At 41.5% G+C, this 15,711-nt stretch overlaps 1 protein-coding gene across 1 annotated transcript in view; it reads right to left on the bottom strand.

Moving 5' to 3' along the window:
• Nucleotides 1–13,740, bottom strand: part of LOC109938355 (secretin receptor-like) — a 64,832-nt gene extending 51,092 nt beyond the window's left edge. Inside the window, exons 1-2 of the mRNA XM_048599008.1 lie at nucleotides 13,163–13,740; nucleotides 12,266–12,383 (exon numbers count right to left, since the gene is read on the bottom strand). Coding sequence (XP_048454965.1) covers nucleotides 12,266–12,383; nucleotides 13,163–13,279 — 235 coding nt within the window. The 5' untranslated portion in view covers nucleotides 13,280–13,740. The remainder of the gene's footprint in view (nucleotides 1–12,265; nucleotides 12,384–13,162) is intronic.
• Nucleotides 13,741–15,711: the final 1,971 nt, after the last annotated feature.

Genomic DNA, 15,711 nt, shown 5'->3' with positions numbered 1-15,711 from the left:
GTTCTGAGATTTAAATGACCAGAAGAATAGCCAGAGACTTTCACAACTGCTGTGAAAGGGTACGTGGGTGAGGTAAATGTCAGGTTAGGGTGACACTTGGTTAAAGGGTAAGGATGCCAGGTAGGTAGGTCAACAAGTGGACAGTGTGCCAGATGGGTAGAGCACCAAGTAAGTGATGGAGTACTTAAGATACGTTGCTGAAGCTGGGGAAGGGGTCCTGTGTGGGTGTACTGGGGCTGACAGTGCAATGGGTGACGGGTTGATTATTAACTGACCCTGAAGCAGGGATGGAGATATTGGGGCCAGCAGTGGTGTTGGGGTAACGTTAAGGCCAGCAGCCGGTCAGAGAATTGGCTGTCAGGCTCCAATGATGATACGGGGTCAGGAGATTTGTAATTGGGGGCTGCGTAGTAAGTTGGATGTCAGCTTAATAGTTACCGAGGAATTAGACTAGGTTTTTAATTGTCTAACTTCTTCTGGATAACTATTACTTTTCTTCCTGGGTAACTATTAGCTTAATGGAAGTGAAACCCTTCAGATTCACTGTTGTGAAGAGTTATTTTGTAGAGACTCCCTAACATAGAGGAATTGCCCTTGAGAATCTTCAGCTTCCTTGACAATTCCTGTGAGGTCTGCTGTATCTGGGATTCCACAGGGTCCTGACGTGCAACTTCAGTCTGCATTGCTTCAATGACCATCTGAACGTCTTACTACCTGGGCTTATAATTTTGTTCTAAGGGCATTTAGAAAAAATCACCAGCTCAAATTTGGTGCAGCTCACTATGGGTTTTAATTTTTTTTTCAAAGGTCATTTTATAATATTCAAAATTGAGCTGAATGTATCGACCAATGTAAAATCTAGACTATACGGTTGACAACTCTGGCATACATATTTCACACAAGAGAATCTTACAAACATACAATAAAACAATAAGCAAGTGGCCATTTTATTTTAGAAAGCAGCTAATTACTTAAAAAGTAAAGCTAACTGAATGCTTGAAAGGAATAAAGTTAATGCTGTGTCTTATGTTCATTGGACAAGTTCATAAAACTAATTTGTGCATTTTTTCTATTTTATGAAAGCAGTATTATTCATGAACTTAGGATCTAACTACCTCTCCCCACGTTGTACATCTTCTCTATAAACAATACAAAACTATTCACAGTAAAAATCACTGTTTTATGATCGAAACTACTTAGTTACACATTTGGCTATAACACTGTATATTGGCGTACATATACTATACTAACTATCCATGTTAAATATACACCAGTCATGACAGTATACTGTGTAAAATTTATGGTTTACCCACTATAATCAATCAGTTTAACTGTTTTCTTCACGCATTTTCTTTTCTGCTGTCAATGCTTATTCAGGTTTTTTGGTAAATAAGGAAATATTCAGAAACCACTAGATGGCAACAGCAACTTGTCATGGTGTCTGTTCATACTTTCACAGGTTTATAAGGTTGTTTCAAATAAATATTTAACAATTGTGACTTTTGAGTGTCTTTAACTGTTGCTGTGCAGCAGAGCCTGTACATGCTTAGTTTAGTGCTTTGATAGAATGTGTCTCCCACTCTGCTTCTTATTTCTCCTCCATCGATGGCTTGGAGGGTCCTCTGGAGAGTTGTACATCTCCTATAAATTATATACTTAGTCAGGAGATGCGAGGAAGTGGCCAGATAAAGAATACCGACATTATTTTCCTTTCCTGATGCAAAGATGTTTACTTTCATGTTGGTGTCTTCCTGTGCATGTTGAACTTATTAATAACTTGTGAAATTATACCTTAGATTATAAAATCAATGCCCAATTTTATAGTTTACAGTTATTTTCATACTAAATCAGCAATGGGAAATGCATTTCAGGTGGTCAATAGCTTTAGCTTTTATTTTAGCCGTGGTCCACTTAAAATGGAGTTCTTGCAAAACTGAACACAGGAGCTGTTCCATTTCTTTTCCTGTGGTTTGTCTCAATTAAATTCATATTAAGACCAACTTTTTTCTTATCATTTGTGTAATAATTTGTCACAGATATGTTGGAATCTTCAAAGAAGTTGCAGCTTGAATCAAGGACATGTGTTATTGGAAATGCTACAGATTTCAGGGGTAAATATAGTAAGTATAAAGATTATAACATGCATTTTTCTTTAGAGAGAATATTATTGTGAGGATGTACTGTCTGAATGTCTAAGGTACATATGTGCAATATAAATTGGTTTTAATTGTGGATGGCATTTTGTTGGTTTATACTATTTGGGTAAACACTTTTGAAAGCTTACAATGATGTATTAAAAACACGAGAATATACCATTAGATCCATGCTTCTCAACTCCTTTCCAAAAATTTTCAAGCATTAAGAATTTTCATGACCCCTTAATGAGACCTGTGAGAGCCGAGCAGTGGAGAGGTGGGACAGGTGGCCTACAGATTTGGGGGGCGGCATGGGGGGGTGGGGATGCGGATGGTGTCAAACCTGTGAGAGCAGAGGCAGGAGAAGGAAGAGAGACCTGTGGGTGCAAGGTAGAGATTTTAAGACTTGCTGGAGGGAGGACTGAGAGGCCAGTTGCATGTTTGGGTAGATGTACATCAATTGTAACTTGATCGCAGCTCCACGATGGCTATTGTTGTCTTGGAGCTCATGACACAAAACTTTTATTTTGTGCCTAGCATCACTTTGGGAAACTCTATTCTAGATTTTAAGGGTTAACATTTTCAAAGATTTAAAAAAGAACTTGGCATTTAAAAAGCATTTTTCTTCTTTATTCATTCATGAAATGTGGGTGTAGCTGGGAAGGCCAGCATTTACTGTCCATCACTAATTGCTCTTGAACTGAGCTGCTTGCTGGGCCATTTCAGAGCAGAGACGTCAACCACATTGCTGTGGGCTGGAATCTCAGTTCAGGTAAGAATGGCAGGTTTCCTTCCTGAAGTAAATTAGTGAACCAGATGGATTTTTATGACAATTAATAATAGTTTCATGGTCACCGTAACTACCGAAACTAGTTTTCAATTCCAGATTTTACTCAAAAAGCCAAAAGAAATGCAGATGCTGGAAATCGGAAACAAAAGCAGAAATTGCTAGAAAATCTCAGCAGGTCTGGCAGCATCTGTGGAGACAAATCAGAGTTAATGTTTCGGGTCCAGTGGCCCTGCTGCCAGACCTGCTGAGATTTTCTAGCAATTTCTGCTTTTGTTTCAGATTTTACTCATTGGATTTAAATTCTACCCATGGCAGGGCCACTGGATCCAAAACATTAACTCTGATTTGTCTCCACAGATGCTGCCAGACCTGCTGAGCTTTTCCTGCAATTTCTGTTTTTGTTCCAGATTTTACTCATTGGATTTAAATTCTTTCCTTAAATTTGCCCATAAGAGATTTGAATCCATATCCTAGAAGATTAATCTGGGCATCTGGGCTACTAGCTCAGGATACCACTGTCTTCCCTTTAATCATATACTCAGAAAGTTGTGATCAATTTTGTTAATGAGCTATTTTTGAAGTCTGATCAGAGTTATGTTGTCAAAAAGCAATAATATCCAAACAATGTGCCAGCAATACCCCACAAACATTAATGGCAGATCCACTGGGCTGAATTTCCCATTTTCAGTTGAAATGCTTTGTTGAGTCAAATTCATGGCTCCTGGTGATGCAATGGCTCATAACAGTTTTTTTCTCATGCAGCATTCTACGCTTTTATGTAATTATGTAACCTAGCTGTTTGACACTATTCTTGTGCAATTGTGCAGAAGGAGAGGTGGAAGTGCCCATCACTTCCAGGCCCTTCCAATGTTCATACCGACTCCAGCCTATTGAACAACTACATACTAATTCATACACACTACAAGTCAGGAACTGCCCCTTGTGCTGTGGTGCTTGACTATTATATGAGAACAGGACCTAGAAAGCAAAGCTTGCACCCCTGCTTCACAGACAGGGACCTGGAGATGCAGACAGGATTGTTACTTAGCTTCAAAGTTGAAATGTTGAAGAGCTGAAGTGGTGTGTGATGGCAGGCATGATAATATGGGGGAACTGGCGGTTTCCAGTTGCTGAGATGAATTGATGATGGGTGGAACAGGATGGCAACCATAAAGCATGCACGGACATTATGGTGAAGAAACTGTTGTATGGTGGCCAGAACCAGGTACTTACCCTGATTTATATGTCTAAAATTTGCTGCTGTAAAAGACACATTTTGTTAAAGCTTTTCATTTTGCAATTATCAGGGCAATTTGCAAAAATATCAACTTAAGAGGAAACTAACATGTATACTGTATGAAAGGAGAGTGCCAATTGGTTGGCAAGTGGACTTGGATAGCTAGAGGTGTTATCAAGGAGAATACACCAGTTAATGATGATTGGAACTTAACTGCTAGGCTTTGAAATTCATACACTACATTGCTTAGCAATGTGCAATGCAGAACATCTTTTTGATAGCATTCTGTTAGCGGAAAATGCAATTCATGTTGCTACTGCATAGCAGCAGCCTAAAACAGTTAGTTTTACCTACTGCTCAAATTTTTGAGTTGCCTTACACTTCCAGGGCAATCTGATATAGACTGGCCACTTTTAATGGCCGTACATGAGTTTTGTATGAAATGCAGTGAAAAATCATTAATCGGAGTAGCTATTATCCTGCTGGATAGCTTTGATGCACCCTGTTTGATGTTTTTTATACAAATAAGTAATATAGCATGTGAATTTCAGCGTTAATGTGATGCCAAGTATAAGGGCATATGTCCCAGAATCTGGTGGATATTATCAGATATACAATCAGCTGTTCACAACAAGCAAGGTACTGGCCATATCCAATCATTCTGCATTTGCAAAACAGCAACACAACAGACTGGGTGACCACTTTGCAGAACCTCTACATTCTGCTCGCAAAAAGGACCCTGAGCTTCCAGTTCCCTGCCACTTTAACACACCACCCTGTTCTCTGGCCAACATCTCTGTCTCTGGCTTGCTGCAGTTTTCTAGCAAAGCTCAATGCAAGCTGGAAGAACAACACCTCATTTTCCACTTGGGGATCCTGCAGCCTTCTGGATTCAATATCGAGTTCAATAATTTTAGGGCCTAAACTCTCACATGTCCTAGTCCCCTACCCCACACACCAAGCCTTCTTATCACATAGTCTGCCATTAAACACTACCTATTGTTGGTCACTAACAGTCCCCGTTAACAGCTATTCACCCTCCTAGTGAGATCATTACCTGAATTTCTGTTTTTCTCAAGAAGGGTCTAGGCCCGAAACGTCAGCCTTCCTGCTCCTCTGATGCTGCTTGGCCTGCTGTGTTCATCCAGCTCTACACCTTGTTATCTCAGATTCTTCAGCATCTGCAGTTCCTACTATCTCTGAGATCATTACCAACTCCTTTATCTATCCAACTGCTCTTCTCTCTTTTCAGGCTCTATCCTTTATCCTATTGTTTACTCCCTACTCCATACCCCTCCCTATTTTCTGCATATAAACCCACGTTTTCCCAGCTACCATTAGTTCTGAGGAAGGGTCACTGGACCCAAAATGTTAATTCTGATTTTTTTCTTCACAGATGCTGCCAGACCTGCTGAGCTTTTCCAGCAACTTCTGCAGCACGGTGGCACAGTGGTTAACACTGTTGCCTCACAACACCAGGGACCCGGGTTCGATTCCAGCCTGCATGCTCCTCTTGTAGAATGTGGGTTGTAAGGGTCACTACTAGTGTCCCTTATGACTTCATCTGCAAGAACTCAACTCCAGCTCCTCACAGACCACGTTAAGGAACTGGAGCTGGAGATGGATGAACTTCAGATCATTTGGGAGGCTGAGGGGATGTTGGGAGGAGTTATAGGGAGGTGGTCACACCGAAGTTACAGGACAAAGGTAGCTGGGTGACTGTCAGGAGGGGGAAAGGGATTAGGCAGACAGTGCAGGGATCCCCTTTGGCCGTTCCCCTCAATAATAAGTATACCGCTTTGGATACTGTTGAGGGAATGACGTAACAGGGGAAAGCCATAGCGGCCAGGTCTCTGGCACTGAGCCTAGCTCTGTGGCTCAGAAGGGAAGCGGGGAGAATAGGAGAGTGATAGTGATAGGAGATTCAATGGTTAGAGGAACAGACAGGAGATTCTGTGGTAGCGAGCAAGACTCCCGGATGGTATGTTGCCTCCTGGGTGTCAGGGTCAGGGATGTCTCGGATCAAATCTTCAGGATTCTTAAGGGGGAGGGAGAGCAGCCAGAAGTTGTGGTACACCTCAGTACCAATGACACAGCTAGAAACGGGATGAGGACCTGAAAAGTGAATATAGGGAGTTAGGATGGAAGCTGAAAGCGAGGATAAACAGAGCAGTAATCTCAGGATTACTACCGGTGCCACGGGCTAGTGAGGCCAGAAACAGAGAGACAGCACAGCTGAACACGTGGCTACAGAGTTGGTGTAGGAGGGAGGGCTTCAGGTTTGTGGATCATTGGGATATCTTCTCGGGAAGGTGGGACCTGTACAGGAAGGAAGAGTTGCACCTGAACTGGAGGGACACCAATATCCTGGGCAGGAGGTTTGCTAGAGCTCTTCGGGAGGGTTTAACCTAGTTTGGCAGGGGGATGGGAACCAGAGCTACAGATCAGAGGATGGGATAGCCAGTGTACAGGCAGATAGAGCAAGCAGATAATCTGTGAGGAACGATAAGCAGTTGATAGGGCAAAATGGCAGTCAGTGCGACGGGTTGAGGTGTGTCTACTTCAATGCAAGAAGTGTCAGGAATAAGGGTGACGAACTTAGAGCATGGATCAGTACTTGGAACTACGATGTTGTGGCCATTATGGAGACTTGGATAACACAGGGATAGGAATAGTTGTTGGATGTTCTGGGGTATGGATGTTTCAAAAGAAATAGGGAGGGAGGTAAAAGAGGTGGGGGAGTGGCATTGCTAATCAGGGATGGTATCACAGCTGCAGAAAGGGAGGTCGTGGAGGAGGGTTTGTCCACTGAGTAAGTATGGGTGGAAGTCAGAAACAGGAAAGGGGCAGTCACTTTATTGGGGACCTTTCTATAGACCCCCCAATAGCAACAGAGACACTGAGAAACAGATTGGGAGACAGATTTTGGAAAGATGCAGAAGTAATAGGGTTGTTGCCATGGGTGACTTCAACTTCCCGAATATAGACTGAAACCTCCTAAGTGCAAATAGTTTGGATGGAGCAGATTCTGTCAGGTGTGTCCAGGAAGGATTTCTGACTCATTATGTAGATAGGCCGACTGAAGGGGAGGCCATATTTGATTTGGTGCTTGGCAATGAACAAGGCCAGGTGTCAGATCTCTCAGTGGGAGAGCATTTCGGTGATAGTGATCACAACTCCCTGACTTTTACTATGGTCATGGAGAGGCATAAGAGCAGGTGGTGTGGGAAAGTATTTAACTGGGGGAGGGGGAATTACAATGCTATTAGGTAAGAACTATGGAGCACCAATTGGGATCAGATGTTCTTAGGGAAATGCACGACAGAAATGTGGAGGTTGTTTAGGGAGCAGTTGCTACAAGTATTGGACAGGTTTGTCCCACTGAGGCAAGGAAAGGATGGTAAGGTGAAGGAACCTTGGATGACAAGACATGGAACACCTAGTCAAGATTGAGGAAGCAAGGATTGGACGGGGCTCCAGAGGTCTACAAGGTAGCCAGGAAGGAACTGAAGAATGGACTTAGGAGAGCTAGAAGGGGGTATGAGAAAACCTTGGCGGGTAGGATCAAGGAAAACCCCAAGGTGTTCTATGCTTATGTGAGGAACAAGAGAATGGCCAGAGTGAGGGTAGGCCAATCAGCAATAGTGGAGAGATCTTGTGCACAGAGTCAGAGGAGGTAGGGGAGGTCCTCAATGAATACTTTGCTTCAGTATTCACCAGTGAGAGGGAACTTGACGTTTGTGAGGACAGCATGAAACAGGCAGATATGCTCCAACAGGTTGATGTTAGGAAGGAGGATGTGCGAGAAATTTTGAAAAATATGAGGATAGATAAGTCCCCTGGGCCAGATGGGATATACCCAAGATTGTTACAGGACGCAAGGGAAGAGATTGCTGCCTCTTTGGCGATGATCTTTGGGTCCTCACTGTCCACTGGAGTAGTACCAGAAGATTGGAGGGTGGCAAATGTCATTCCCTTGTTCAAGAAAGGGAATAGGGATAATCCTGGAAATTACAGACTGGTCAGTCTTACTTCTGTGGTGGGCAAATTATTGGAGAGGATTCTGAGAGATAGTATTTATGATTATTTGGAAAAGCACAGTTTGATTAGAAATAGTCAGCATGGCTTTGTGAGGGACAGGTCATGCCTCACAAGCCTTATTGAATTCTTTGAAAATGTGACAAAACACATCGATGAACGTAGAGCAGTGGATGTGGTGTATATCGATTTTAGCAAGGCATTTGATAAGGTTCCACATGGTAGGCTCATTCACAAAGTAAGGAGGCATGGGATTCAGGGAAATTTGGCTGTCTGGATACAAAACTGGCTGTCCAATAGAAGACAGAGAGTGGTAGTAGATGGAAAGTATTCAGCCTGGAGTTCGGTGACCAGTGGTGTTCCGCAGGGATCTGTTCTGGGACCTCTGCTCTTTGTGATCTTTATAAATGACTTGGATGAGGAAATGGAAGGGTGGGTTAGTAAGTTTGCTGATGACACGAAGGTTGGTGGAGTTGTGGACAGCGTGGAGGGCTGTTGTAGGTTGCAATGGGACATTGACAGGGTGCAGAGCTGGGCAAAGAAGTGGCAGATGGAATTCAACCCAGAAAAGTGTGAAGTGATTTATTTTGGAAGGTCGAATTTGAATGCAGAATACAGGATTAATGGCAGGATTCTCGGCAGTGTGGAGGAACAGAGGGATCTCGGGGTCCACGTCCATAGATCCCTCAAAGTTTCTACCCAAGTTGATAGGGTGGTAAAGGAGGCATATGGTGTGTTGGCTTTCATTGGCAGGGGAATTGAATTTAAGAAACATGAGGTTATGCTGCAGCTCTATAAAATTCTGATTAGACCACACTTGGAATATTGTGTTCAGTTCTGGTCACCTCATTACAGGAAAGATGTGGAAGCTTTAGAGAGTGTGCAGAGGAGATTTACCAGGATGCTGCCTGGACTGGAAGGCAGGTCTTATGAGGAAAGGCTGAGGGAGCTAGGGCTTTTTTCATTGGAGCAAAGAAGGATGAGAGATGACTTGATAGAGGTATACAAGATGATGACAGGCATAGAGAAAGTGGATAGTCAGAGACATTTTCCCAGGGTGGAAATAACTGTTACGAGGGGGCATAATTTTAAGGTGATTGGAGGAAGGTATAGGGGAGATGTCAGAGGTAGGTTCTTTACACAGAGAGTGGTGGGCGTGTGGAAGGCACTGCCGGCAGTGGTAGTGGAGTCAGATACTTTAGAGACTTTAAAGCAACTCTTGGATAGGCACATGGAGGATAGTAAAATGTAGGGTATGCAGGGTAGATTGATCTGAGTAGGATAATAGGTTGGCACAATATCGAGGGCCGTAGGGCCTGTACTTGGCTGTACTGTTCTATGTTCCATGTTCTTATCTGTGTAGAGTTTGCACATTGTCCCTGTGTCTGTGTAGATTTTCTCAGGGTATTCTGGTTTCCTCCCACAGTACAAAGATGTGCAGGTTAAGTGGATTGGCTATGCTATATTGCCCATAGTGTCGAGGGTGGGAATTGCAGGGATAGGGTAGGGGGTGGGTCTGGGTGGAATGCTCTTCGGACAGTATGTGCACTAGATGGGCTGAATGGCCTGCTTCCACATTATATGGATTCTAACTTCTAACATTTGCTGGATAATCCTGACTGTGCAAAGAAATACACTGATATCCAAATTAGGATGTTTGTTGGGCTCACATTACTACTGGGTGTCTACTGGGAGCTATGTTATGTTAAAACATAGGGCTTTGTTCTTAACAGACAGGAAGAATATGTGCATGTACTGTTTCGAAGCAATAATATAGGTGACAGCCATTCACTGTTTCATTTATTGCGGAATGCCTTGACCAGAGTCAACCTGCTTGGTTGTCAGTTATCCATCAATCATGATTACCTGGTGCATTCTCAAGGGCAATATCTCTATAAAAACATATCTACTTGCAAACCAATCAGCACTCTCTTCTCATACAGTATAAATGTTGATTCATTGAATGCAGAATAAGTATTAACATGTTTTCTTGCAAATTATCATGATGAGTACAAAATGAAAAGCTTCAACAAAATGTGTATTTTTTTAGTCCTACTTCTACAATTTAATTTCAAGCCATATTCTATGATAATTATTTTTCCATACCATTTTCCAACTTGTGTATCTCTTTAGGATCATTTCTGAAATGCCTCCTTTCTAGGTTCAAATCATTCTAGTTGTTCCAGATAGCTCAAACCCCTGACATAAGCAATACACCTTGTGACTCTCTGCTGCCAGCAGTCTTAAATATCACTTGTTTCTTGTGATCAGAAGAAAATGTGGTACTCAAAATGTGGACTGAACAATGCACTGTGCAAATAATCACAATTTCGTTTAAATTGTATTCCATTTTGCCTGGTTTCAAATTTTGTTTGATAATATTCCTGTGCAGCATCTTTGGATTTTTTAACAGCACTACTATTTTTCTGTTGCTTGCTGCTTTACATTAGCTAAGCATAATAAATATTAAGTGTATGTGAACTCTTTCATATGCATCCTCACCTATTTCAACATCATTCATCAATTACATGCTCTGCCATTTTGTCTTACATGCATTTCATTTGCAAGAATAATGTTTCACTGACATTGTTTCACCTGGTCAGATATTTTGTTTAGCTTGTTCTGCAGTTTCTGCATTTTTCAATTTTATTGCCCATCTTTGTTTAACATTATTTGTAAATTTAACCATTTTTAAAGAATTTAGAATAAAGTTGTCATGTAAATTAGCAGTGCTACCAATGTAGAGTTCTCAGCTGTAATTTTACAGTGAGCTAGGATTCGGTTTAATAACTGCTCTAAAGGAGAGGTGTCTCCAACAATGCAATAGTCTTATACTCCTAAACAAGGTGTCAACCTACATTATGTAATCAAACCTCTCAACCAAAAACAAGACTGCCACCAACTAAGTCAATTAAGAGCATATAACTGCTGAAACAGTAGTAACAAATGGTTGATGCCTTATTATGCTCAAATCAAAATGTGCAAATCCACACATTTGCCACTCATTTGTGTACATTTTTATGTAATCATTAAACTTTTTAATGCTAACTTGCATTTTGTGACTCGTTATTAATCATACCATAGAATCCCTACAGTGTGGAAGCAGGCCATTTGGCCCATCGAGTCCACACCAACACTCCAAAGAACATCCCACCCAATCCCCTACCCTATCACTGTAACCCTATGTTTCCCATGGCTAATTCACCTACCCTGCACATCTCTGGACACTATGGGCAATTTAGCATGTCCAATTCACCTAACCTGCATGTCTTCAGACTGTGGGAGAAAACCGGAGTGCCCAGGGTAAATCTGCGCAGACACGGGGAAAATGTGCAAACTCCACATAGACAGTCACCCAAGGGTAGAATCAAGCCCACATCCCTGGCGCTGTGAGGCGGTTGTGCTCACAATATCGGGGATACATTATGAAATTAAGTAAGAGGTACAATTAACGCCATCTGTACTTCTCATGAAGTTCAGTTCATATTTTAGGCCATCTTTTCACCTCTTGATAACTGTTCCTTTCAAAAGTGAAGATGCTTGCAGCACTACATGTATGTTGTTACTTTAATCTGTATTTCCATTCAGAGTCATAAGTCATTTATGGATGAGGTATGAACCATATACTGAGAGCTTTTGCAATACACTCTGTGTTGGCAGTTTTTTTGATTTTGCAAATCAGGTTCAAGTTATGTAATGGGATATGTGAATCTTTAACATTAATTCAGAATTTGAAAGTCAGGTGTTGATAGGTTAAAACATATGCAAAATAGCAGAAGAGCTATTGTATTCCAATATCTCAGAGCATTAAATTCATGTATTAGTTACATTTTAACAAAAATAGTTCAATGCTGCACTATATCCATTTGGCGTATGTTTCCTGAGCAACTGAAAGCAGCTACTAGAATGCTATGTTCTAGATATTTTGGAAGATGAATAGTGTGATTTTGAAAAATGAAGTGGATTCCAGGAGAACGGTATATTGCAAATCATAACCTTGGTCAAGTATTTCATTTAATTATCATTATATATGTTATATGCTCAATTCAACGTCTCCAACTTTACCTGCTTGAAACTTTTGCTTCTCAAAGTTGTTTTCATCATTCATCAACTTCTCAAAACACTTCTCTTCTTCTTTTCTGAGAATATTAGGAATGTCACATTCTGGTGGGTTGCTTTGCACCTGAAGAAACATATAAATAACCCGACAGAGTAGCTTCGTCACGTTTCGTGCATCAGAAAATGAAACATATGGAAAGGAGATGTCCGCCTCTTGATTTTGTGTTAAACGTTGACTTTGCGAGATTCTTACTTCTCTACATACTTTCTACTGTAGTCATCCAGTTACAACTGCGAATGAGTTGCTCGATCTCGGCCATTTTCTATAAACTCTGAAATCTGTAACCAGGCAAATGACACGGCCTCTCCATGTTTGGATTTTGACACAAACTACCCCTTAGCCGGAAAATAGGCAGCATCATAATACATTGAATTAACTACTTGTACATAGAAGACCACAAATTAGAACACATCTGTTTAAAACAGAAAAGCATAGCACGATCGCAGGGTGTTCAAGGCATTATACATCTCTCAATGGTTTCTAATAGTGTTTAATTGTGGGGTATTCTATCAATAATATGTTTTGCCATACTTAAGCCAATTTAATGCTTTTCCAGACTACTGTGGGCAGTGATTTGAACAGACTAGTTATTGACATCGGATTGGTGTTCTTTGCTCCAAAACGTCGAGTGATTTAAGTTGATCAGGAATTCAACTTTATGCTCGACCTAACGAGATGGTACATCTTAACTGTGAAAATGTGTAAAATAATCTTGGCATTTAAAAAAATGCCCAATAATCAGACCTTTTCTCGCGCATTAACTTCAAATCACGAAAATTAATTAATTAAAATTCGTGAGAAAAATGTTCACCTAAACAGAAAGAATTAAACGGTTTACTTACTGTGATGATGGAGTCCAGATAAATTAGAATCAGAAAGATCTTCTTGACATCAATACTTCCCAGAAGTTGTGTTTCAGCCGCTCTGTGCATCATTGCATCAAATCGCACGAAGTTCATCAATCTTGCCAATTAAAATGTCAGTTTCGATTTTTGAGTCCTCAGTAATTAATGTAAAGCTGACCCTACCATACGAGAAAAATAACCCAGACCGAGCTCGGAGCTTTGACCACGAGCAGCAAACCCCTGCTCACACGAGCATTCAGTAAACCTTGGACAGAAACTTACGGCCGCTGGTCGCAGCTCGTTTACTTCAGAAATAAAGTGCAAGACTCGAGATGAGACACCTCCAAATCTCCGGAAATAACGTTACTATTCACACGGTGTTCTTCGACAATGGCAAATGCTGAAAAATGCTTACATCCCAGAGTCCTCGGAAAGCAGATTTAGCATTGGTGATGTCCGACTCTTCGTGAAAACCATTGAAATGATGCAGACTCCGGCTCCTGGCCAGGCTTGGTCTGATTTGCAGGATGATCTGTTGTTTTAGCCGCTGTTATGAAGACTCCGCCGCGAGTACTGAGTGATTTGTCGGTTTCCACGTTATCGTTTATTCACTGACAATGACTAATCAGGGGAGGAGTAAGAGGAGGAACCCTGTGAGCAGCAACCGCATTACGAAGTGTTTGTGGAGAGCAAACAGTTAATGTTTCGACTTCACAGTGCTTGTCGTTAGTTATGAATAGACGTGACCAAATTGCCTTGATTCTTTGCATTGGCCTACAGGCGCAACTGTCAAGAAAGCGCAACAACGTCTGCATTTCCTTAGGAGGTTTAGGAAATATGGATGCACCATAGAAAGCAGTCTAACCCGATGCATCACAGCATGGCATGGGAGCTGCTTTTCCCAAGACCTCAAGAAACTACAGAGAGTTGTGAACTCAACCTTAATTCAATAGCAAACTGCCTTCCATCCATTGACTCCTCTGTACATTCCTCCGCCTCCCCAAAGTTACCAACATAATCAAAGACCCGTCCCATAGTGGTGAAACTCTCGGACTCTCTTCCATCAGGCGGAAGACATGAAAGTTTGAATACAGGTATGAACAGCTTCTTCTCCGCTGTTATAAGACTTTTGAACAGACCTCTCAAATGTTAATTCTGAACTCTCTCTCTCTGCACCTTCTCTGCAGCTGTAACACTGTATTCTGCACTCTTCTGCTGCTCTGATGCACTTTGTATGGGTCAATCTGTCTGCATAGCATGCAAAATAACTCTTTTCACCATACCTCAGTACATTTGATAACAATAAATCAATCAATACCATATCAATCCTTCATGGAGTTGCACTTTAATCGGTAATCCATTGTGGAATTGCATTTTTTAAAATGTTTTTAGTAATTTTAAAGTAGTCAAATTGATTTTTTTTTTACATTCACATTATCTATTAGTTGCCCTTAAAGATTAACAAGGCCGTCTATGTGTGGAACTGCAGGAGATGGGTGAGATACTAAATGAGTACTTTGCATCAGTATTTACTTTGGAGATGGATATGGAAACTAGAGAACTTGGTGAAATAAATAGTGATATCTTGAAAAGTGTCCATATTACAGAGAAGGAGGTGCTGGATGTCTTAAAACTCATAAAGGCGGATAAATCCCTGGGACCTGCTCAGGTATACCCTCAGACTTTGTGGGAATCTGGGGAAGTGATTGCCCCTTGTTGAAATATTTGTACCATTCATAACCACAGGTGAGGTGCCGGAAGACTGGATCATGGCTAATGTGGTTAGAAAGGCTGTAAGGAAAAGCCAGGGAATTATAGACTGGTGAGCCTGATATCAGTGGTGTGCAAGTTATTGGAGGGGATTCTGAGGGACAGGATTTACATGTATTTGGAAAGGAAAGGGCTGATTAGGGATAGTCAACATGGCTTTGAGAATGAGATATTATGTCTCACTAACTTGATTAAGTTTTTGAAGAAGTAACAAAGAGGATTGATGAAGGCAGAGTGGTGGACATTGTCTATATGGACTTCAGCAAGGTGTTTGACAAGGATCCACGTGGTAGACTGATTAGCAAGGAATCCAGGGAGAGCTAGCCATGTGGAGACAAAACTGGCTTGAAATTAGGAGACAGAGGGTGGTGGAGGATTATTTTTCAGATTGGAGGCCTGAGACCTGTTCTGTGCCACAAGGATTGGCATTGGATCCACTGCTTTTTGTTATTTATTTAAATGATTTGGATATGAACATAGGAGGAATGATGAGTAAGTTTACAGATGACACCAAGATTGGTGGTGTAGTAGATAGTGAAGAAGGTTATGCCAGAGTACAATGGGACTTTGATCAGATGGCCCGGTGGGCTGAGGAGTGGCAGCTGGAATTTAATTTAGTTAAATGTGTGGGGTTGCATTTTGGTAAAGCACATCAGGGCTAGACTCATAAACTTCATAGTAGGGCCATGGGGAATGTTGCTGAGAAAGAGACGTTGCGGTCCAGGTTCATAGTTCCTTGAAGGTGGAGTCACAGGTAGACAGGGTAGTGAAGAAGG

Source organism: Rhincodon typus, chromosome 7, assembly GCF_021869965.1.
Source record: "Rhincodon typus isolate 14 chromosome 7, sRhiTyp1.1, whole genome shotgun sequence".
Lineage (NCBI taxonomy): Eukaryota > Metazoa > Chordata > Chondrichthyes > Orectolobiformes > Rhincodontidae > Rhincodon > Rhincodon typus.
This window is presented reverse-complemented; position numbering and strand designations above follow the sequence as displayed.